Source organism: Lepidochelys kempii, chromosome 10, assembly GCF_965140265.1.
Source record: "Lepidochelys kempii isolate rLepKem1 chromosome 10, rLepKem1.hap2, whole genome shotgun sequence".
Classification (NCBI taxonomy): Eukaryota; Metazoa; Chordata; order Testudines; family Cheloniidae; genus Lepidochelys; species Lepidochelys kempii.
This window is the reverse complement of record NC_133265.1, coordinates 17,278,977-17,303,209: the sequence shown is the minus strand read 5'-3', so window position 1 is coordinate 17,303,209 and position 24,233 is coordinate 17,278,977. Positions and strand designations below refer to the sequence as shown.

The following is a 24,233-nucleotide window of genomic DNA, read 5'->3' as shown; positions in this document are numbered from 1 at the left end:
ATATAACATATCGACTAATAAAGAGACACTATAGGTAAGGATCAGATCCTTAGCTGTTGCAAACTGGCATGGCACTCCTGAAATCATAATCTATTGATTTCAGTGTAGCTATACTACTTTATATCAAATCAAGATCTGGCCCAGGGATTTTAACGTCTCAGTATGATTGCTAAATTACACCAGGCTTTTTTAGTTTAATGGAACTAGATTATCTGACATTAGAAGGGCCCCAAAAGGCCTCAAAGGAAGTGAAACCATGGTTTTATTGTCCAGTAGGGATTCTGGCAGACCCTGGAGAGCTGTACTGTTCCAGAGCTGCATTCTCTGCAGCATTAGAAGGGGCAGCGTGGGGGCGGGGTGGGAGCTTGGAAAGCCATTCATTCAGTATTAACCAAACAGGCAGGCTTTTCTGAGGTTTGTCCCCCACCCAGTACTGAGAGAAAACTTTTGTCCAGTATGGGATGGGGGACACCAGAGTGTGCTGCTCCACCCCTGCTGCCGTGACCTCGCAGGCACCACTGGCAGGGACAGGGTCATGGAGTGCGGGGTGGACCCACACCGTTCTCAGAAGTCCTGGAAGATCCGGTGTTCCAGGAACGCATGAGTGGCCGCTCTAGTGGAAGCATGGCCAGTAAGTCCATTTCTATGCAGATCCACAGGCCCAGCCACGCAAAGCAGGTGCACTGGGGGCCATTATAGTCACTGATGGAGCCCAGAAGCTGCCATTGTAGCTATGCAGGCGAGCCACACTTTGCCCTTCGGTTGAGAATTTATCCCTGCACTTCTCTGCCACATAGATCTGCTTAAATCACGCTTATTTTTTGGTGCTCCAGTCAGCTACATAGCTGTCATCCTCCACTCCAGAAGTGGCTGCACTTCACGCTGGGGTGCAGTTTGTAAAGCATTTTTGGACACTTTGGAATGAAAGACACTATGTAAAAGTAAGATTATTATTCCACCAATAGCTATTCAGACTCAGAACTTAGGCAGAGATTTTCAAAATTGGGCACTCAAAATTTGAATCAATCAAAGCCACTGGGAACACCGAACCTTGGAAAATCAGGGCACTTATTTAAGTGCTTTAGTATGGAATAAGGTATCTAATTTCGTACCCAAGTCTTTTGGATTTGGGCTTTTTCATGCTCGCATTTTTCAGCCTTGATTGCTTGTTGAAGACTAAACCCACCCATTTATTTTCATTGTAACTGTTATTGCACAGGTGGTGAAAGCTTTTGTTGTCCTGGCTCCTGATTTTCTATCACATGACCCAGAAAAATTAGCTCTGGAGCTGCAGGAGCATGTGAAAAAGGTTACTGCTCCCTACAAGTATCCCAGAAAGGCAAGTAACTACCCCCCGCTAAATAAAAGGGGCATATTCTAAGCACGGCTTTCCTAAGTGTTTTGGAAATCAAGCCATGTTTATGACAAAGTACACCAATTCCTTTACAGTCTATTAAAAGCATTGTCTGTATCATGCTCTGAATGCAGTTCATTATGATGGAGTCACTCAATAGAAGTGGTGTGCGCACCCACACTCACTCACGTCCTGAACTGGGCAATGCTGTAAGGATTGAGAAGAAATGGAACCCATCACTCACTACCAAAACATGATCTGGTAACTCCCTCCCGCAGCCTGCTCCCTACCCACAGCTTTAGCCCACTTAACACCAACCTGTTCAGGATCATAGTAAAAACCTCTTCTGCACTGCCCCACGCACAAGGGTGAGTAAGGGGTTCACAGTCAAGCTCAAAGCTGTACCAAGAGTACTGACTCCCAGTCCCCTGTCCGAACCACTAGGCAGCAGTTTATTTTGCACATATTTGGGGTTTTTTGTTCTTCCCAGGGACTCACAAGGAGCTATGTCCCCAAATCAGAAAGGACCTGCCCTAAATGTGCTAAATTTTTTCCCACACAGGTGGAATTTGTTCAAGAGCTGCCAAAAACAGTTGCTGGGAAAATCCAAAGGAAGGTATTAAGGAACAAAGAGTGGGGAAGAGCGTAGCGTCATGTGGACAGTCGAGAGCAAAGTTTCTTTCACTTCCACCGTCATATGTCTCATGTTTTCACTTTTCTCTATTGGTCCGGTGGTCTAATATTGTGAACAAAGAGCATTAGCAGCATGGATGGGACTATTAACTACAAAAAGAAGACAAGATAAACTTGCTTATAGAGTGCATAATCATTCCCACAGAATTTTAAAATAGAGATAATTTATTAGGACCAGGAGCTCTCATTGGTTTAAAAGGCTTTGAATCAGGCCATTTAGGAAAAGAGTGGATATGACTAACAAAAGAGAAGGAGGATGCTGGAATGCAAAGGGAAGATATGAGAATTTGGGAATCTATAGGGGAGGATGGGATGGGAAACAACTTTCTTATCCCAGGAAAATTTTCAAGATTTCAAAAAATTTCCCCATCCCAAATCAAGACAAAAATTCAAAATATCAAAAATTTTCACAGACAATCCTAATTTTTTTTTTGTCCAGGTCAGTGGAAACATTTTGTTTCAACATTTTTGAAATGTTTCATTTTAATTTTGACTTTTTTTTTACCATAATTAATTTAAATTTCAAAATTAGAAGTCATTTAGAATAAAAAAATTGAATTTTTTATTTCAAAAATGTCCCATTTTTACCATTTCAAAACCTTTTTTTCCCCAATATTTTTTTTTCCTAAACAAGAAATTTGTCAGAACTAACAGTTTTGGTGAATCAGCATTTTCCAATGACTAGCACTACTTGTGGGTGTATTATCAGCTGGAAGAATTAGATTTTGGAAGCTTTCTATCCCTGCTGTTTTTATTTCTCTTGTTGAGCTCATTAGATAATTAACTCTTTAAAATGGGGAAAGAAGGGAAGAGACAAAGTGCTCTGGGTTAGGGGACAAATCACACCTACTTTACCAATGTAAATGATTACAAGATAACTATTACTGCACAGGAGATAAATATCAAATTGCCTTCTCTGTTATACATTATGCACTGTTTGCATCTCTTCAGTAAACGAGAACTGTAAAAATAAAGATGGCCTCGGACTAAATACTGTTGATTAAGAGGGTTTGTGTCCAGGGTACGTGTATCCAAATAAAAGCTAATATGTACAGTGCTGCTTCTGGGGGGGACACATACCCAGACAGCTGAAAGAACCAGTGGAGAAGGTTTCCCTCTTGCAGCTTTTTGAGTGTTCCCGTGTCCAGCCTGTCACTTTACCACAGCGAACAGGTCAGTAGAATGTGTTGGTTTGCCTGTGTCCTCAACTTCATTAGAAAAAAATGAACTGATTTATACAATACTTCAAAGGACCCAACACTACTGGGTGAGATTTTTCTTTTTCTCATATTTAATTTCTTGAATTCATTTTCTGCTGTAACTGACTGGAGAAAGGGTCAGAATCTGCTGTAATTTCTCTTATGGAGAAAGTGTCTGAGATTTTTGCTTACTTGGGAAATCCCAATTTGGAAAAGTTTTCCCCTAACATTTTTAAAAGAATAAGACAAGTGCTTCTTAGGATCTTCTGTTTTCTTTAGTAGTTTGTGTGTAGTTTTCACCATCACAACACACTGTTGAAGAAAATTTAAAAATCAATATATGGAGTGAGAACCAGTCAAAAACCAGAAAAATAACTAGGAAAACATTCAAAATTTTGAAATTGGTTCTGTTTTTTAGGGGTAAAAATGAACCCATTTTTCATCTTCTGTGAAATTTTCCATGATATTTTTGATTGAAATCATCATTGAAACTGTTGAAGAAATTTTTCATTTATTCAAAACCGTCAATTTTTTACTGCAAACTGGGTCTTCATTAAATTAATTTTTCTTAAATAGAAAATTTCAATAATTCCATTATGGGTAGAAATGGGGGCGGGGGGAGGTTGGGGAGAAGGGAGTGAGTCCACTTTTCATCAGTAAAACTTAGTTTGAAAAATTTCAACCAGATCTGTGGATAAGGGATACTTACAATTGCAAATGTTGGGTTCAATTTAAATCCTTCATCTTATAACGTATACATCCAAATGCTGAAGTGGACTGTAGTGATTTCTGATCTCTCTGCATTATCCTGTTCCCTACAAAGCAGGCCCTGCTGCAATCTGAATTGATATTTGGTGGTTCAATCATTTCTGAGCAAGACTGTCCTTATCAATGGTTGCTAAAGGGCCCAATCCTCTTTCTCAAAGAAACAAATCCTGCTCCTTTCTGAGTGTAGTTCTATTGATGTCAATGGAACTGTTCTCACAAATGAGGTATGATTTAGTCCTATTTCATTATAGAAAAAAGGAAACAAATCAAAACAATTGCTCACTTTTTAGAGCTCAGTGCTATCGTTCTTGCTCACTGGTCTCAGTGGGAGTATTGCCCAAGTAAAGAATACGGGATCAGGGCCTCAGGGTCTCTTCAGCAATATCATTTTAAACACAGTTAGTTACAGTTTGTCTATTGACAGCTCTTCAAATCAATTGGGTCTGAAAAGTGGGATTCGGGGGGGAGGGTCAAACAACTGGGGAAAGTCAATATCCAAGTTTATAATAATGAGAAGCTAGGTACCACCTTAACTATGTAGTGCCCATCTTTAAAAAAGGGAAGAAGGAGGATCCGGGGAACTATAGGCCAGTCAGCCTCACCTTAGTCCCTGGAAAAATCATGGAATCACTGAAGCACTTAGAGGAGAGGAAAGTGATCAGGAACAGTCAGCATGGATTCACCAAGGGCAAGTCATGGACTGACTAACCTAATTGCCCTTCTGTGATGAGATAACTGGCTCTGTGGATGAGGGGAAAGCAGTGGATGTGTTATTCCTTGACTTTAGCAAAGCTTTTGATACGGTCTCCCACAGTATTCTTGCCAGCAAGTTAAAGAAATATGGGCTTGGTGAATGGACTATAAGGTGGATAGAAAGCTGGCTATATCGTCGGGCTCAATGGGTAGTGATCAATGGCTCCATGTCTAGTTGGCAGCCAGTATCAAGCGGAGTGCCCCAAGGATCAGTCCTGGGGCCGGTTTTGTTCAATATCTTCATTAATGATCTGGAGAATGGTGTGGATTGCACCCTCAGCAAGTTTGCAGATGACACCAAACTGGGAGGAGTGGTAGATACACTGGAGGGTAGAGATAGGATCGAGAGGGACCTAGACAAATTAGAGGATTGGGCCAAAAGAAATCTGATGAGGTTCAAAAAGGATAAGTGCAGAGTCCTGCACTTAGGACGGAAGAATACCATGCACTGCTACAGACTAAGGACCGAATGGCTAGGTAGCAGTTCTGCAGAAAAGGACTTAGGGGTTACAGTGGATGAGAAGCTGGATATGAGTCAACAGTGTGCCCTTGTTGCCAAGAAGGCTAACGGCATTTTGGGCTGTATAAGTAGGGGCATTGCCAGCAGATTGAGGGACGTGATCATTCCCCTCTATTCGACATTGGTGAGGCCTCATCCGGAATACTGTGTCCAGTTTTGGGCCCCACAGTTCAAGAAGGATGTGGAAAAATTGGAAAGAGTCCAGCAGAGGGCAACAAAAATGATTACGGGGCTGGAGCACATGACTTATGAGGAGAGGCTGAGGGAACTGGGATTGTTTAGTCTGCAGAAAAGAAGAATGAGGGGGGATTTGATAGCTGCTTTCAACTACCTGAAGGAGGGCTCCAAAGAGGATGGATCTAGACTGTTCTCAGTGGTAGCAGATGACAGAACAAGGAGTAATGGTCTCAAGTTGCAGTGGGGGAGGTTTAGGTTGGATGTTAGGAAAAACTTTTTCACTAGGAGGGTGGTGAAGCACTGGAATGGGGTACCTAGGGAGGTGGTGGAATCTTCTTCCTTAGAGGTTTTGAAGGTCAGGCTTGACAAAGCCCTGGCTGGGATGATTTAGTTGGGGATTGGTCCTGCTTTGAGCAGGGGATTAGACTAGATGACCTCCTGAGGTCCCTTCCAACCCTGATATTCTATGATTCTATGACCCTAATAGCATCATTATCCGGTCACTGGGTCAGGTATATAAACCAGATTGATCATGTCATACTTTTAATTAGCAGGAATTAGACTCGGTAAACAATACGACTGACTCTATTAATTTTAAGTTAGTTTAACAAAAAATAAGGTCTAACTTAATACTCTTAAATAGTAATCAGTGAACGATTTAACTTAAGCAGTGAAATATTTGTAACATGGTAACAAATTTTGCTTTGGGTTTTTATTTAACTTTATATGCCATCAAGATACAAGAACAGCATAAAACTTACTAGTAAGGTAGCTTTATCTAGACGTAATGCAGAATCTACTATAGCTGTCTGTAGTCTCAGGAATGTTTCCAACTTGAGAAGAGTAAGGTAAAAATACAACTTTCAGTGTACCAAGAGATCTAAAATTTAGAACCTAGTGCTAAGAGATCTAAAATTAGAACCTAGTGCTAAGCATTATTCATAAAGCAAAAAGTGTCAGGAATAAACACAGCAAAAATATCTCTAGGCCAATTAACCATCACACAAAGAAAATGTATCTATATTTTTTTCTGGGTATTTCCTGCACTAATACTTCCTGATGATGATGATGATTATTGTATTCGTCTGGGGCCTCCCAGCGTTACTGTAATACAGTCAGGACTGGAGCCCCACTGTGCTAGGTTTTGTGCAAATACAAAGTAAAAAATGATCCCCTCCATGAAGAATTCCCAATAACTAGCATTTTTTTATTGTGAATGATACAAATACCTCTTACTAGGCTTCACTGCCTCCACAGGGGTCATTAAATCTCACAGGATGAATGTCAATCCAGTGTCAGGCCCACAAAATTTCCTTCAATGCAGTCACCCATCACTGGAAAGATCAGTGGGTTAGAGATTCATTGAGTAACTTCTCTTGATACACCAGGTTAAATACTGGTGAAACAGCTCCTGTTGAGGAACAAGGAAAGAGTCCAGCTGTTAAATAGTTATTTTGCCTTTGGGAATAAAGGTCTGAACAAGCCCGAGATCGATTTTTCAGGGGGAGCTACAACAAATAGTGTGCAAGAAGCAAAACTGGTTCTAAAAAGAATAGATGCTGTGAAAAGGAGACAAAGCATAGGGTCTAGGAAACACACATCCGTGAGTTTTAAAAGACTTGATGAAGGAAATCAGTGAACCCTCACTAACAGTTTCATTAGGGTGAGATTCCTAAAGACTGCAAGGTTGGAAATAAAGTGCTGAAGGACTCAAGGGACAAACTAGAAACTACAAAGCAGTGAATTAAACTGCATTAATGGAGGGAACCCTTGGAAAGTATCTTGAGGGATGTGGTTGGAGAAGACCTTGTTTTGCTGAACAGTAGCTGACATGGAGTCATGCAGGAAGGGGGCCAAACTCACCTAACTTGCTGATGTGCTTTGACAATACCACTGCTATAGTAGGAGATAGTCTGAGGATAAATAGTACTAGGATAATCTATGAGTTTTTGAGAAAGTTCCACGTCAGATTAGAGAAGGAGTTAAGCTAAGGTTAGAGACAGGAGATGGAGTAAGAATGGTGCTGAATAGAAAACCAGGACAAAGGGCAAAACTCACTCAATGTGACTTCATATAGTTACACATGGAATTAACTTGATCCAGAGCATAGCTATAAATTATTTTTTTTTCTATTTAATTAATAGATTTTTAAGGCCATAAGGGACCATTAGCTCATCTTGTCTGATCTTCTGAGTAACATAGGCCATAGGATTTCACCCAGTTATTTTTGTACTGAGTCTAATAACGTATGTTTGATTAAAGCATATCTTCCAGAAACTTGAAAAGGGTTAATGAATAGAAGGGGTGGGGAGACAGAAAACAATTTTCATACCTTGGTAGGCCTTGAGGTCGCCACTGGTAAATGTTCTGACTGCAAGTTCTGCAGGCCCGGGACTGTTGTTTTATTCCATGACACATAATGCTCCAGGTACACTCACAGCACTAAGAGTATATCTGCACTGCAGGTAGGAGCAGTGTAGCCGGGGATGGCACAGGTGATAGCTCTGGCTAGCTACCCAAGTATGTACTCAGAGTGTCTGGTTTGTGAGGTTTGTACTCAGGTGGCTAGCCCAAGCTGGTGCCTGTACTCCCCCAACCTACACTGCTATTTTTAGTGTGCTAACTTGAGCAGAGCTGGTATGTGTCCATCTACCCGAGCTAGGAGCATGTGACTGTACCCTGAATGTTCACTATGTGAATACAATTTGGCAAAAGCACTGAAGCCGAGATCTCCACGTTCATGATAATACTAAAGATCAAGAAAGAGAGAAGGCACATACATCAAGGAAGAGTGTAAATGGATTCCGAAGCATTTGGGATCATTATCGTGAGTTCAGATGGGAGATGTAGTACAATGTAAGACAAACATAGTCCTATCTTGTAGCAAAGAACCAAATTGGGGAATGTGGCCCTAATCTAGCAAAGTGTTTAAGCATGTGTTTACTTTAAGAACCTGAGTAGTCCCATTGAAGTCATAATACGCACGCTTAATGTTATGTACATGCTTATGGGCTTTGCTGGTTTGGGATCTGTGTGATGAATGAGGTAGTCTTCTAGCACATTGATCAGGGAAAGTATGTGAGGATTGTTGTGGAAACCTCTCGGAAAACATCAGCTAAGTACATGCTACACCCAGGAAAGTGAGGGAAATCAAGGTAGTTTTAGCAGATGAAGAATACAAAGTGTCACCATTCTTGGATACGGACATCAATGTGTGTTAAATGACACTGACTTCAGTAAGAATTGTGAGTGATTAGCACCTCTAAGGAGCAGAACGCTAGTCAGCCATGAAGCTGCAAATGAGATCCAAGATTAATGCTGCAGACAGCTAAGTCCTTACAGACCTGATGGTGCAAGATATAAATAAGCCAAATAAATGGATGTTTTTTCCAAATAGTGTGATCCATTTTACTGACATTCTAGTAAAAACCACGGATTGACCATGCTTATTATAGGTGATTTGTAATGATTAATTCACCAAACCAGAATTAGACCCTCTATTTTTGCTTGTTTGTCAGGCAACTTTCATGATGATGATAACTGTTGTCTTTGTCTTTTATTTTATTTCAGGATCCACGACAACTATTTTATTTATTTTCTTAAATGGTTTAAAACAACCTGATAAATCCTCTGCTACCATGAAGACTTTGCTTAAATTACAGATTCTCAAATCATTGTGGATTCCCAAATCAAGTTGCAGGCTTTTCCATAAACAGCCCAGGATTCTTGCCCCAGAGCTATTTTCACATGACAAGGCTATCAGGCAGGGTGAACAGCAAGTGCCTGAATACTTTAACTTTGCAAATGATGTGCTGGACAAATGGTCTCAGATGGAAAAGGTAAAATCTCTGTCATTGGGCAGATTAAAGATTTTATTACTTTTTTGAATAACTATTTTTGTCATTTATTTAAAAAGCAAAATCAGATTCTGAAGATAATTTGCATTTGAAATGATCATGCTTCTCGTGCTTTATCATTAGAAGGGCTTGGTTCCCTGTGCTAAATCTAGTTCACTTTTCTCCCAACAAACTCCTATTGGGACTCCTTGCATGGGTACGGCAAGAAGGTTAAACCCTTTATTTCCATAAAGTGAAATAATAAGGTCAAAGGTGCCATACAAAGTGACCTCATGTCACTGAGGGGGAAATCTTTCCCCAACCAATGCACAGCTCTCTCTCTCCAGAATACATTCTAATACTGCACAGACCATCATGAATGATCCTTTTTCTTTTAACCCCTTGTGCTGTTTTGTAGGATGGAAAGAGACTATCAAAGCCAGCCTTCTGGTGGATAAATGGAAGAGGAAATGAAGTGAGGTGGAGCTTTGAGGAGCTGGGATTCCACTCCAGAAAAGTGGCCAATGTCCTCTCTGATATATGTGGTCTGCAGAAGGGAGACAGAGTTATGCTGATTCTGCCCCGGTTACCGGAATGGTGGCTGGTGAATGTGGCTTGTATGAGAACAGGTCAGTTTCAGATTGCTGAACTTGATAGATAGCTGAAATATGTTAAAAACAGGAGTTTATTAGTTCTTTTTCATAAAGAAGGAAACTATATATATATGAATGAACTACAATACAGTTTTTGCCTACCAATATTGATCCAAATTCATTTTTGGTATAAATTGAGGAATATTTTTGGGTATGTTCCCACACAGAAAATGATCAAATTAAAAATGTCCTCTTAAAAAATAACCTTATTGCTCTTCCAGGAATCGTCCTTATTCTAGGGACATCCCAATTAACAGCTAAAGACATTTTGTATAGACTTCAGGCATCTAAGGCCAAGTGTATCATTACCAATGATATGGTGGCATCTGCAGTGGACGCAGTTGCATCTTATTGCCAGTTTCTGAAAACCAAGTTAATTGTATCCGAAGGCAGAAGAGATGGGTGGCTGAACTTTAATGAACTATACAAGTAAGTAGGCATTAGCAGTGCTACAATACTAGGATAGAAAATGAGGCTTTCTCAAATAGTCCATTGTATCCATTAGACACAGAGGCAGGCAATTAATGGAGTATTTTGCAACTGCCTTGCTGATATTTCCAAATCAGAGTTGGTTTTCTAACAGCAGTCTCTTTCCAGGTGGGTCCAATCCTATCCTTACTTAATGGGTGTTCTGTACATGAAATAAGGGCAGGAACTAGTCCTAAGTTGGTTTTGTCTAATTTGGTCAAATGTGTCTGTGGAATAATTGACCCTTGGTGCTCATGTAGACATCTCCAAATCTCTTCCTTTTGAAAACTAGACTGAAAGTCTCACTGCAGAATTTCTTGCAGTATTTCTGTGCTTCCAAATCTAGCCGGGTCAGCTAGATCACAAGAGTAACATTTCTAATCGTTGTTTGGAATTTCTGCTCCTATGTTGACCCAGAAAGTACATACAGAGTGATATTTTCTTTAAAGTTCATCCATTTTTTTAAATCTCGACATGTTTGGATTCAGTTTAGATCACATTTTAAACTTTTTTTTTCTGAATGTGTTTTTCTCCCATAGGTAACTACCTGATTTAAACCCCAATTCCTCACTTCCTTGTTAGCTTTCTGAGATCCACTGAAGTGCAAGTGATGATGTGGTATCCACATCTTCCTTCTTGATTGTCCCACCAACATATCAATTTTTGCTTCCTACATGAAGCTTCCCTGGTGTCTTCCTTCTCTTTCTCCTTTAAGAGAAATCTACCATGCTGATGTCTCACTAACTTTTCCATTGTTTAATTATATTAGCTGGATAGGATTTAATGCTGGATGAGAAATGAGGCTAGAGTAAGGCAGGCTATCTGAAATAAAGTCAGTGCTCTCATCCAGGGTGTAGTAATATCCAAAGGACACAGGAGGAGCTTCATCTGGGGTGGGAAAGAGGGCAGTTGCAACACCTAATCCACATTTGCATGTCAAAATCTCAGTAGATTGCACCTATATCCACTTTAGCCACCATTATATTCTATATTTTAAAGAGCGCAATCTGCTGATCACATCTGCGTTAAAACAAAGATTCAAGACCCAATGGTTGTCTACTTTACCAGTGGAACCACAGGTTCTCCAAAGATGGCTGAACACTCCCAGGGCAGTCTTGGTTTCAGACCTGTCATAAGTGAAAGGTAAGGACTGTGGCTCTGGTAGTTTTATAACATGGGGCTAAACTGAATGTGAAGTGGAAAGCATGAGTCTGGTTGACCAAGATAACTGAGATACACCAAAGGTCTGATTAAGAAGCATTGGGTAAGAAATATACAATGTGTGGCTTCAATCCTGCTCCCTATTGATGTCACTGGAAAAACTCCCCCTGTCTGCAGGGGAAGTGGGATCAGACCTCATCTTTCCATTTTGAATTAAGAAATGACTCCCAGCATTTCTTGAGAGGGATTCAGGTGACAACCGACAACTGGAGATAACTCTAGAAGCACAGCTCTAGAAACCATGTGCTTGGGGCTGCAGAGCATCTTGGGATTGGACAGCTGTGCAAAGGCAAACAAACTCCATGACACAGATAATCTTTGCCCCCAGCATAACCACTGAGATCCATGAATTTAAAGACTGGAATCCCCAGCCTCCTCCACAGAATCCTTAGCTTCTTCCTCTACCATCCCGCTTCTCCCGCTTCCGCCCCCCATGCAACAATGGAAGAACGCAAAGTAAATTCACCCTGATTAAATTCAGAGTCTCCACTTCCCCTGCTCTCCCATGTGGGTTATTCCTGCAAAGACAATGGGGCCCACAAGCTCATTATGAGGCAATACGCTTGTTAATGCTTAGTGTGTATACACCTAGTTAAAGTTCTTGATTTCTAGTTCCATTGTCTATTTAAAAAAAAAACAAAAAACTTTTCCATAACCACTGTTTTCTCTTCCTAACAGATACTGGCTGGATTTGACTCCTGAAGACATAATGTGGTGCTTATCAGATACAGGCTGGATTATCGCTTCGCTAGGGTCTGTTCTTGATCCATGGGTTTTCGGATCATGTGTCTTTGTCCACAGCTTTCCACAGGTTGAATCAACAACTATCCTAAATGTAAGAAAAAAGTCATCCTGTAGATTTGTTGAAGTTTCCCCATGCACAAGGTAGACCTCAAAACAGATCTTGAATTAACTGAGCAGCTCCAATTAGGTTATGCAATTGGTTATATTTGTTGAATATTTTTTTTCACTTCAGGTCAATCAAAATGTTTTGTTTAAATGTTGACCTTTTCTCAACTTCTTTTTTAAGTCAGGAAATTCATCGAATGCGACACAGGTTCAGTTTAGACAAACCAGTATTTTCGACAAAATAATGATTAGTTGAAAAAATTAGACCTATAATCCTGAGGTCATTATTTACTCTTTATTCATAGCATTCCAGAACATGAATGTAAAAAGCTTTAGTAACTAGTGGCATTTCAAGGGGGAAACCCAAAAGAGAGCCAGAATGTTGGCTCAGTTGATGTAGAGATAATATTTGACAATATCCATGATTACAGAAGATTGAAACTGGAGAAGGAGCTCCCTCTACCCTGACTAAGCTGAAGGATGAGATTGGAGGAGTGGACTTCCCCTCTGTTTTTAGCAGAGAAGGGGGAACTCTCTCCCTCACGCACTCTCCTGTGCTCCCCTAGCTAATGTAATCTTTGCTGCAGTTCACAGATAAACTTTGTTCATCTTGTTGTTTTATTTCACTAGACTCTCTCCAGATTTCCCATCACCGCTCTCTTTGGTACTCCGACTTCGTTCCGCATGCTGGTACAGCATGATCTTACCAGGTACCTCAGGAGAGAGATGACTTACTAACAATACTCACCTGAATAAATTTTAATGAAATCACAGCTCTAGGTGCTTGGCACAATATATTGAGTTTCATCAGTATAACCAGCATCTTCTGAAAAGATAGTTATGAGAAATGCATGGGTTTTGCATAGTTTCATTATGAAAGATGGAGGAAACACAGGATTTTCAACTGTTTCTCTCCAAAATGTGGGGGGTCACTCAAAGCTGACATTCTTAGCAAAGCTCAAAGGGGGTGAAGCCAAGTGGATCAAACCCAGAAACAAAGTTCTCATGAACTCATTTAGAGGGGCTCAGATTCCATGGTGATGGGTGAGCTTCTGAAAACTTAAGCAGACTGAGCTGGTGTGTCAAGCAGCAGGGTCAGAAACACTAGTTAATGCCATGACTTCAGTGCTAGGAATACAACCCTCCAAAGATGGTCCTTCCGCACATGACTTTATTTAATCATGAGGTGGCAGGACCCACGAGTAGTCTTTTTGTAGTGACCTGCTGAGTACTAGCAAAATTCTCGACCATAAATGTCAGTTACCAAAGGGTTTTGTTTTTGATACCTTAGCGATGTGTTTTTCACAGTGGCCCATTCATGTGACTGTACCTGAATATGAATGTGAGCTCGTGTAACAGGAGCCCTACCTCCCACACCAATTTTATCTTACACTTTCTTATACCCCACTGATTTGCCTTTCCTCTACAAGGCCAGATTTGTAAAGGTACTTAGGAGCTATCCCACTCACCACCGCATCTCCGAACTCTCTCCTGCCACCTCTCAGAATTTTCAGAACTGGGGTGGGTGGCAAGTATGTGCCCATCTCCCTGTTCACTGCATGGGGGCAATGTAAGCACCTATAAATGGGATGTTTAGAAAGCCAGGATAATGGGATGATGCCCTGCCTAACTAGGCATTTTGAGCATGCAAGGTGACCTTGAAAGTGATGAGAGACTGGCCAGTCCCTCTGTCTAAAATAATCACTGTACAACCATCAGTCGCCACCTTTGACTCTTGCAGCCATTACATTTTACAAGGGCATTTCCACTATCTAGTGCAATGCTGGGTAAGAGGAAAAAGTTGTACTCCTCTTCCTCAGTGCTCTCAAGACCATAGGCTGCTGAATAGGATGCACTCTGCTCCACTGGTTCCAGACCAGAGGACAAGGCAACAGATAGAGAGAATGGTGAGTCAAATCTCCCACCATGCCGTGATATGGAGCACGGACATATTAATCCATCTCCTCAGCACCACCAAGTCCTGGGCAGAACCCCCCATGCTCCCATTCCAACAAGTGAGAAGACGAGGATGGGGAGGAGACTGAAATAATAAGGACCCCCCCTCAGAAGGCAGCAACTCTGACCAGCCACTGAAGGGCCATAGACAGTGAGGCCAGATCCCTGCAAAGACCACCATTCCAGGGGTACCGTTCTGAAAAAAAGAATGCCACAGCACAAGCCACTAGCACCATGTGACCTGTCACCACCAGCCCCATTTGACTCCAGCACAAGCATCATGAGCATGACATGATCTATCCTAAGCACCAACTCAACTGTCGGGGCAATGCTCTGAGAGCAGCCACCATAGTCCTGTAACTCCTGTGGCCACAGATGGGAACCAAGAAAATAACCTTGTCATTCCACCCACAGAAAATCTGCCAGTCCCTGAGAGACCTGTTAATAGACTCAAAAGCTCGCCTGTCCCACAGCACATGCCAGAGAGGTCTGGTGACCCAGTGGTTCCTGCATCACAGCATCAGAAAGGTGTACTTGACCCCCTCCATCAAGAGCAAAAGAATTCATGGAAGTCCTGGTTAACCAGAACGATGCAGTGGTTTGGGAAACTTTAGGGTGAGGATAGGAGCATGCACAAGGGCTCAAGGATATGCTGGGATATCAGGATAAAAACTACAGTTGCATGTTTAGAAACTGGGGTAAAAGAGTCCATTTCTGCCATGCATGAAAGGCAGGACAGCCAGACTGCAGCTCTGAGTACAATAGCAGAGGCAGTCATGTTAATGGCGACCCAGTGCCAGTCATTTTGTGTTCTTCCCAGAGGGGCACCATCCATCCATGCATGGACACAAACCATACTTTTGCCCATTTCCCCACTATTCCCCATGGGCTGCCACTGAAATTATTCATACAACACCAGCCACAAAGTTGTACATCCCTCCACAACCAACCACTCATCCTCCTACCTTTCCACAAGATTCCATAACCCACAGAGTGTTGTTACATCTCACGTGATTTTCCTAATCCCCCAGGTATCTATGCATGTCAGTTCTTTCCCGAGTAACCAATCCTCTGTCTTCCGTCCTTTCATCTCATACTGCTAGCCTGGTAAGTTCATTCCTGCCTGTACATACTCTTGTATGTCCACTTCAAACCTCCTTGTCTATCTGTCAGACATGGTCAGAGGCAGGTGCCAGGTTAAGTTTGATCCAAGAATGCCTAGGTATTGACTGCTTCTTTTCCCCACTACCCAGAACACACAGCTTTACAGACAGACTGTTGAGCTGAAGAAGTATGTTGTTTATTTGCTGCTTCAGTGAGTGATCTGTCCACCAAAATAGGGCACAGCACAAGATTAAATGCAAACATGCACACATTCAGGTCCTCGCCTTAACTACATTGTTACAAAGTTATTTATTATATAATTATAATCGCTTTTTCTGCCTAGCACTAAGATTAATTTGCTGATCCAGTTGTTTACCTGATCAGATTGTTGGCTCAGCTTTTTCCCTGGCTGTTCTATTTCCTTGCCAGACAAGCAGGCATCTCTTCACATGTCCCAACATCTAAAATATATGTTCTACAGATTACATCCTATGCTAGGTGAATGGACCCAGCAGCACTATAGGTGTGTCCCGGCCCAGTTTAAAAATGCCTCCTAGGCACTGTCGGGAATTCCATGTCAGCACAGGACCTGGGAGGTGGTGGATGCAGCTATGCAGATATACTTCTAGGTCAGTCTGAGTGGTCCTAGGTACGAGCCCCAGTTCTCCAGGCTATGGCCACTTGCCATGGGATAGCAGCAGTACCTAAGGATGCTGACTCTTAGGTGCCAATGAGCAGGAAAGCAGGTGCTTAGGGGGATTTAGGTGCCTAAGGGGGTAGGCAGCAACTGAGCAGTGGTTTTAAAACCACAGTGGTGACTAACTGGTGGACTTGGGCACCTATCTGCCTCTTTAGTTGCTGAAGTGCCTTTAAAAATCTGGCCCACAGCCCATTCCTTCCACTCCCTTGCCTTGCAAATTACACCAGCTGACACTCACACTGTCTGACCTACGTGTAGTTTACATCTCTTCTGAATGTGGCTGTTGCTGAGTCTCAATGGGCCAAGGCCCCAGTTGGGCAAAGCACTGTGGTCCAGACCCTCAAAGGCATTTAGGTGCACACCTAAGCAGCTGGATTAGTGCTCGCTATGCCGCTGTAGTGCTTTAGTGAAGATATTACTAAGCCGACAGGAGAACTTTTCTCCAAGAGGCACTGAGGAGAAGTTTTCCCATCGACATAGCGCTGTCTATACAGGGGGTGAGGTTGGGATAACTATGTTGCTCAGGGGTGTTGATTTTTCACACCCCTGAGCAATGTAATTATACTAATATAGGTCTATAGTGTAGACCAGGCTTAAGTCCCATTGAGAGAGTCAAGATTTAGGCACCTTAATACCTTTGAGGATCTGGGCCTGAATTGTTAATTGTAAGTGTGCAAATCATCCCATCTCTAGTCCACAAAGCCATAGGCACTAATTCTGGGGGTGCTCCAGAACTGGAGAAAAATGGTTGGTGCTTAGCACCCACCAGCAGCCCTCCCCATCCCCGATCACCGCATCCCCCTCCCCCCAGTGCCTCCCGCCTACTGCAGATCCACTGGTCCATGGTGTGCAGGAGACGCTGGAGGGAAGGGGGAGGAGTGAGGGCAGGGTGCGCTCGGGGGTGGGAGCAGAACGGGGCTGGAAGAGGCAGTGCTGGGGTGGAGTGAGGGTGGAGCAGGAGCAGGAAGAGACGGGTTGGGGACAGAGCAGGGGTGGGAAAAGGCAGGGCAGGGGCAGGGCCTTGGGGAAGGGATGGAGTGGGGATGGGGCCTGGGGCAGAGGAGACTTCCAGCCCTCCTCTCCCACCCCTGGCACAGTACAAATTCGGCGCTTCAGCACAAAGCCCTTACTTCATTTTAAGCATGCGCTTAAATCCCATTGATTTCAGTGGGACTACTGTACAAACCTTAGCTCAGGCATATATGTCCTTGCAGGACCAGGAGCTAAAGGAGCTGAAATTTCTTCCTCTGATTTCTGTACTTGAGTGAAGATAACTCTTTCAACCAAGAGCTTTCCATTATTGTTTGTTGACATTTGCAAGCCCTTTAGCTGCTGTGCTTATCACCAACAGCCACTGGAATCCAGCGACAGGCCCCTTTGCCTTCAATGGCCTTTCAGTGACTCTCTCATGATTTTTTAAATCCTTATTAAGTTACAAGTTCATGAGTCTTCAGCACTGTGTGAGTGGAGGGGAGCCACTCAACCCAGAAGTGATGGAGCAGTGGAAAAGGAAGACTGGCCTGACTATCTGTGAAATATATGGACAAACAGAAACAGTACGTTCAAATGGGTTAATAATGTGTTAATTAGTTTTAATTTCTTTTGCTTTTTTGAGTTTTATGGTTAAAAAAGCCAAAAGGAAACAATTTGTTACTTACTTGAAATGTCGAGGAAGAGTAACTTATACATTTATGTTGATTTGAAAATATGGCTTTCTTGTAGAGCTCAGGGAAAAGGTGGAGTCTTTTGTGCTGTCATTTTTCTATGAATATTTCTGAGAAAATCCTGAGTGAAGTGTTAGGGAAGAAGGAGGAGGATGGTGCTAAGATATATGACTGGGGGTCAAGATACCTGGACTCTTTTACAGGTTGTTTCACAGACTTGCTGTGTGACCTCATGCAAGTTACTCCACCGTCCCAATCTTTAAAATACTTGCTTAGCTCACAGGGATTTTGTAACCCTTAATTCATAGCAGTTTGGAATTGAAGTGGAAAATTAATGAATGTAGAATCTGACTGAATATATGTAATATTTCTGCAGAAATAATTCTCTCTTTTTACAGGCAATAGTTTGTTCTGTTTTCAAAGGGATGAAGATTAAACCCGGATCAATGGGAAAGGCAGTTCCCCTTTATGATGTTCAGGTTTGTTAATACAACGTCCTGTCTTATATCAGTTTAAGTTATTTGCTTTACTGAAGTATGTTTTTCTTCTTCTAGATCATAGATGAGAATGCTAATGTTCTGCCTCCTGGTCAAGAAGGGGAAATTGCCATCAGAATCAAACCTAAAAGGCCACTTGGTCTTTTCTCTAAATACATAGTAAGGAACTTGTTTTACCCCCATAGGAAATCCCTATAATTCCATACTAGATACAAAGACCCAGATTTTCGTCAGATTTTATGCCAACTCATCAATCTCAAGGTCATGCACTGTACTAACAGTCCTCCCAACTAAGGAGGATCTGAAGGAACTCTCTTCAAAGTAGAGATGGGATCAGGTTAAAAGAATCTAGATCCATATTTCAATCATCTCAACATTTGGAAGTGTTTGGATTCAGGATTTTGGTTCAGCACCTTTTAAAACTGGGCTCTGAAAGTCAAGCTGAAGTTCCATTTAGCTCATCCTCATCAATGACCCTGACTGCACTGAGTATTATATGTGTAGTGTGCATTATTTATGCATCTATAATGCATCTCCATGTGGATATAAATCTAAACTTTTGAGCAGGTGATGAGGACGTCTAGAAACCTGGACTTCCTTTCCTGACTGTGCCACCACCTTGCTGTGTGACCTAGATAAATAGAAATACGTAAATAAAGGGTGTGCAGAGCATGCCTCCCTATGTGTCCTGGAGAATTCAAGGAGGAATTTTGAAGCATAATGCCCCTGGGGTGTCCTCCTTTACTATATCTAATTCTGAACCTCTGTCTGAACCTTGCCCTGTCAATGAGGTGGAGTTTACAATACCCACCTTTGTACAACTCTTTGAGATTCTGTCACCAAAAGTGCTATTTAAAGACAAAGGATTATTATTTGTCTTTCATTGGTATACATGAATATGCTATACAATTCTGATCACTTTACAGTTGTGTGTAAAACAGCAGAATTTATGATTAAGCTACACTAAAGATTTTAATTGTCATTTGTGAAATGTTATCAGGATAACCCTGAAAAAACCGCTGCATCAGAACGTGGGAATTTTTTTGTCCTGGGAGACAGAGGGACTATGGATGAAGATGGATATTTCTGGTTTCTTGGAAGATCTGATGATATCATCAATTCTTCAGGGTTAGTTTGTTTTACTGACAGGTTTCAGAGTAGCAGCTGTGTTAGTCTGTATCTGCAAAAAGAACAGGAGTATTTGTGGCACCTTAGAGACTAACAAATTTGTTAGTCTCTAAGGTGCCACAAATACTCCTGTTCTTTTTGTTTTACTGGTTTTGCAAGCTTTCTGTATAGTTCTATCATAATATAACATAACATTTATAAGAGAGGAACTGGTGATGAGTTTCTTGGCAAGAAGGAAAGGGGGCTTACAAGAATTCAAAAGAATCAGACATAGTCTTCTTCTGGCAGCATGGTTCAGTGACTAGTGCATTGGACTAGGACTCAGGATAGCTGGATTCTATCCTTGGCTCTTCCACTGCCATGCTGTGTAACCTTGGTCAAGTCAGTTCCTGCCTCTGTTTCTCCTGCCACCCTTTGTCTATTTAGATTGTAAGCTCTTGGAGGCAGGGAGTTTTTGCAGCATGCATAGCACAACGTGGATCTGATTTTGGTTGGAGCCTTAGGCAATAATCAGTTCTTTCTTACCCCAGTACTGGTTAAAAGACATATTTACACCAGATCAGGATAATTAAATACCTCGTTTTCCTCTCCTAGGTATCGTATTGGACCATTTGAAGTAGAAAGTGCCTTGATAGAGCACCCGGCTGTAGTAGAGTCTGCTGCTGTCAGCAGCCCAGATCCCCTCAGAGGCGAGGTAATGAGGTTGAGAGTGATGAGGAAAATATTTCATAGAGGCAAAACAGTTTGTGATTCACTGTACAAAGTGCAGCTGTTGCACAGCATCACGTCAGTGTGAATAGTCCTTTACCAGGGTGATAAACAGAAACCTATGTGCATCCCTTTGCTCTATTTATTCATCTCCACAGTCTCTCCCCACGAGATAATTATGATTTCCCACCAATAGACCTTCCTGCTATTAAGGGCTTGTCAACACACACAAGTTATAACACTTTTTACAGTACCGGTATAGTTAGAGCAGTACAGCACCCTTTGTTTGGATGCAGTTACTGGTAGAAATGTGCTGATATCGGTACAGCTATTCCCATACTGGAGAGGGAATAAGCTCTACTGGGACAGGGCAACTTTATACTGGTATAATTGTATCCATACTAGCGGTTACATTGGAAAAAAAAATCACACCCCTCATCAGCATAGTTATACCAGGACAAAAACTGTGCGCAGACTAGGTGTAAGAGAGCCTTGAAAGCACAGTCCTGCTATTGTGGAGTGGAACTGTACGGCCTCAGTGTGAGCTGTGTGACCAGTGTATGCTCAGTGCTTCAGAGAAATCAAAGCTTCCTGAAGCTCCCACAGAGCAGTCACTGCAATCCCCCTTCCATGTGCTCCTTCCTAAGCCCGACCAGCTCTGCTGCTTAGCATGTGTGATGGGGGAAGCGAGGCCACGGCCATGCTTCCTAGCCGGCGTGACCCGCTTTGGAGACTGTGGAAGCACGAGCCAGGAGCAACCATTGTGAGAATTGCAATTGCACGTGAGCTTTGCACTGCTGTGAAGGGCAGAGGGGACAGTCCTTGCACCCCTCTTCTGGCTTACCTGCTTACACACAGGCTAGTTACAATCTGGTGCTCAGTTTTAGAGACAGATTGGCTTCTTCACACATCTCTTAACTATGTCGTGGTCTGGAAGTGATATTGCTAACTGGGAACTAAACCTAACACTATTTATAAATTGCTGATGTCAGTTTGGTACTATTGATTTTACCCTGTAGGTGGTGAAAGCTTTTGTGGTCTTGTCACCTGCCTTTTCCTCGTGTGACCTGGAAAAATTAACGCTTGAGTTGCAGGCGCATGTCAAGAAAGTTACTGCTCCATACAAATATCCCAGAAAGGCAAGTACCCAAAAGGGGTGATTTTTAACATGGGACATGTCTCCTTCTTAAATCTCTCCAGAATGAACCATTCTGGGTTTACTTAGAACTACAAAGATTCCTTCACTCATCTAAAAGAGAGAGATCAAGATTTAGGGAGACCCTTTGCTTCAGGGAAACTTTCCTAAATCTCATTTATTTTTCTCTTTCATAAGCTTTTAATAAAATTGTTTGTTAATAAATGTACCCATGTGCCTTTAAACATATTCCTGGGCCAGGTATAATGTCCTAATTAGATACTCCCCATGTTCCAAATCAGGGGTAAAATCACCCATTTCTTACTTAGCTTTTACCCACTCCTTACTCTGGAACACTCCAGTGATGTCAGTGGAAATTTCTCTGATTGAAAACTGATGAATGATTTGTCCCTTTGGCTTTGGAGTAAACATATTAGAGGCAGCCCCAGAAGTATCCAGCTTAGGTTTCTTACGAAATCCAGTGCATCTTGGGAAGCAGTATGTGCAATCAGTTAGGGCATGTCTACAGGTACAGAACTGCAGCAGCGCAGCTGTACCGATGCAGGCAGCTATGCCGCTGCAGCGCATTAGGTGAAGACGCTCTATGCTGACAGGAGAGCGCTCTCCCGTCAGCATAATAAAAACACCTCCGTGAATGGCAGAAGCTATGTCAGTGGGAGGAGCTCTCCCACCAACATAGCGCTGTGCACATGAGTGCTTATGTTGGTGTAACTTATGTCACTCAAGAGGTGGTTTATTCACACCTCTGAGTGACATAAGTTATGCCGACAAGCTGTAGTGTAGACATAGGCTAGTTAGTGCCTGATTCTGGAAACTGTCAGGCAAGTAGCCCTTACTCATGGGAGTCCTCCCATTCTTCCACATGGGGTCAGAGCCACTATTGCAAAAAAAAATCCCAAAACATCACGAGGAAGCATACTAACTTGTTTTGTGTTTTTTATTAGATGGAATTTGTCCAACAGCTACCGAAGACAATCACTGGGAAAATCAAGAGGAATGAGTTAAGGAACAAAGAATGGGGGCAAATGTAACATTGTCAGGAGTTTAACATAGCTTCTTTCACTCCGATGATGCCATGCAAGCTGTAACAGTTCTCAGGGTGCCCCGAACTGTGTTACCTTGTTCTCCCTGCACACCACTCCCCCTCATACTGCCAGCGAGAGAGAAAGACTTGCTGGTGTTTAACCAGTCTGTTAGTCACCCAAACAATCTCCTCCGGGCAATGCAAACCCTCATTTTGCTTTGCAGATTAACAATAGGTGCATCCAAGTCCCCAAACCCCCTTTCAAGTGTTCCCCTGTGATAGCCATCCTGACCAGGGATGGTGTCTAGATAATACTTAGTGCTGCCACGAGAGCAGGGGACTGGACTAGATGACCTCTAGTCTTATGATTCTATGATTCTAAGCTGCTGTTACAGAAATAGTGAACCATTTGCTAGTTGGCTGTGAGAGGTTCTTAGGGTGTCACAAAACTGTCTTTGTTATAATTGCCTTTTTTCTATTGGATTTTTCCAATATCATGAGCACCTAGATTACCTGGAAAATTGAACAGCAGAACCCACACTGAAAAATTGAATCCTATGATGAACCCAAGCTGCAAAGTTCAGATCTGGTTGCAAAACCAAACTTTCCCAAATGTGGTGTTAGTTTCAAGCATTTTATTGATAGGGGCCAGCAGCAGAGTTCTGATCTAAACCTGAACTTTCCAAAATCCATGATGTTCAGATCCAGGATTTCGCTGTGTCGCATCTATGTTCTAGAAAGTATTTGAGATCAGTGAGACAGTGTTGTTAGTACTTGTTGCCCAGTTGCAAGCTGCAGGAAAATACAGAGATGTGCTTTAGAAGTTAAAATGATTTACCTTATCCAAACTATAGACCAATACATCCAGCCATGTGAAAATGAAAAGGCCTTCTCTACTGATAACACCTCCAGAGACCACACTTTAATATACGCACAGCTGACAATGTGGTCCCTCTGATCCAGCTGATACCATGGCCATGCTTTATCAACAAGCACTACCCAATACAGAGGCAATCAACCTAGGTTTGGCTCCCCAGCCTCACTTCTAATCTTTGCCAGGAGTAGAGAAAATACTTGCATCACCTCTGCAAGTCATGAGAAAGAGGTCTGAACTGCTTGCTGTTGGACAGATGAAACCCAGTCAGGTAGAACAAACCTAGGTTCTCTGCCATTTTACCCACATGTGGCAGGACAAGCCCACCTGTGAGCTCCTTTAATGTAATAGTCATCTAGATTGTATTACGGGTCAATGAACAGACTCTGTGAATGACACACATGGCTTACTGTGTGGGATTATGTCTCCGTTAACAGCCGGCCCCATGCTCCTATAACGTTGTGTCTGGGCATATGGCCACAGTTTGTTACAGTAGCATGTGCTGTAGAGTGCTGAGTTCTAAGGATGTACCAATTCTTAACTCTTCATCACCAAGTGTTGCACTTTGCCCACTCAAGAAAGCTTAATTTTCTGGCATGTGATCTTTCACTAGCTCACAAAATGTCTTTGACAATCAGCTGTCCTCGTCCATTCACTAAACAGCAAGACATTTTTAGAGAGCGGCACCTTCTTTGGGGCTGAGAGAAAAGGTTTTACACTCAGCATCCCTAGAAGTGTGTGTCGCACCTCCCTGCAGCTGGGTTTTAATTGTGATTATAAAACAAGATTTGGAATGTGACTATTTTGAGCAATGAAAAACAACATTTATTTGCTATGAATAAACACTTGTCTATGCCAATTAAATAATTTCTGTGCTAAAGACTGCTGCAATGAATGCAAAAGAAGTTCAATAAACACAATATTTACTTTG

At 42.2% G+C, this 24,233-nt stretch overlaps 3 protein-coding genes across 8 annotated transcripts in view; 2 read left to right on the top strand and 1 right to left on the bottom strand.

Moving 5' to 3' along the window:
• LOC140918268 (acyl-coenzyme A synthetase ACSM4, mitochondrial-like) overlaps nucleotides 1-3,038 on the top strand; it is a 27,276-nt gene extending 24,238 nt beyond the window's left edge. For 4 of the 5 annotated variants that reach the window (XM_073362254.1, XM_073362258.1, XM_073362259.1 and 1 more), the window contains 2 exons: nucleotides 1,220-1,339; nucleotides 1,917-3,038. In XM_073362254.1, coding sequence (XP_073218355.1) covers nucleotides 1,220-1,339; nucleotides 1,917-2,003 — 207 coding nt within the window. In that variant the 3' untranslated portion in view covers nucleotides 2,004-3,038. Of the gene's footprint in view, nucleotides 1-1,219; nucleotides 1,340-1,916 lie in introns of those variants that run through there. The other variant, XM_073362260.1, reaches the window with a different exon arrangement.
• Nucleotides 1-4,119, bottom strand: part of PDILT (protein disulfide isomerase like, testis expressed) — a 64,785-nt gene extending 60,666 nt beyond the window's left edge. Inside the window, exon 1 of the mRNA XM_073362265.1 lies at nucleotides 3,956-4,119. The gene's annotated coding sequence lies outside the window, so the exon portion shown is untranslated. The remainder of the gene's footprint in view (nucleotides 1-3,955) is intronic.
• LOC140918266 (acyl-coenzyme A synthetase ACSM4, mitochondrial-like) lies at nucleotides 3,012-24,233 on the top strand. Of its 2 annotated transcripts, none has more exons than XM_073362249.1 (14): nucleotides 3,012-3,220; nucleotides 9,035-9,303; nucleotides 9,719-9,929; nucleotides 10,175-10,382; nucleotides 11,421-11,564; nucleotides 12,321-12,477; nucleotides 13,122-13,201; nucleotides 17,684-17,807; nucleotides 18,314-18,394; nucleotides 18,470-18,571; nucleotides 19,413-19,540; nucleotides 20,135-20,234; nucleotides 21,268-21,387; nucleotides 22,349-24,233. In XM_073362249.1, exons 2-14 carry the CDS (start codon nucleotides 9,103-9,105, stop codon nucleotides 22,433-22,435), a joined length of 1,743 nt encoding a protein of 580 aa, XP_073218350.1. In that variant the 5' UTR covers nucleotides 3,012-3,220; nucleotides 9,035-9,102; the 3' UTR covers nucleotides 22,436-24,233. The 2 variants fall into 2 exon arrangements, with proteins under 2 accessions (XP_073218350.1, XP_073218351.1); XM_073362250.1 differs by lacking the exon at nucleotides 3,012-3,220 and adding an exon at nucleotides 3,294-3,314.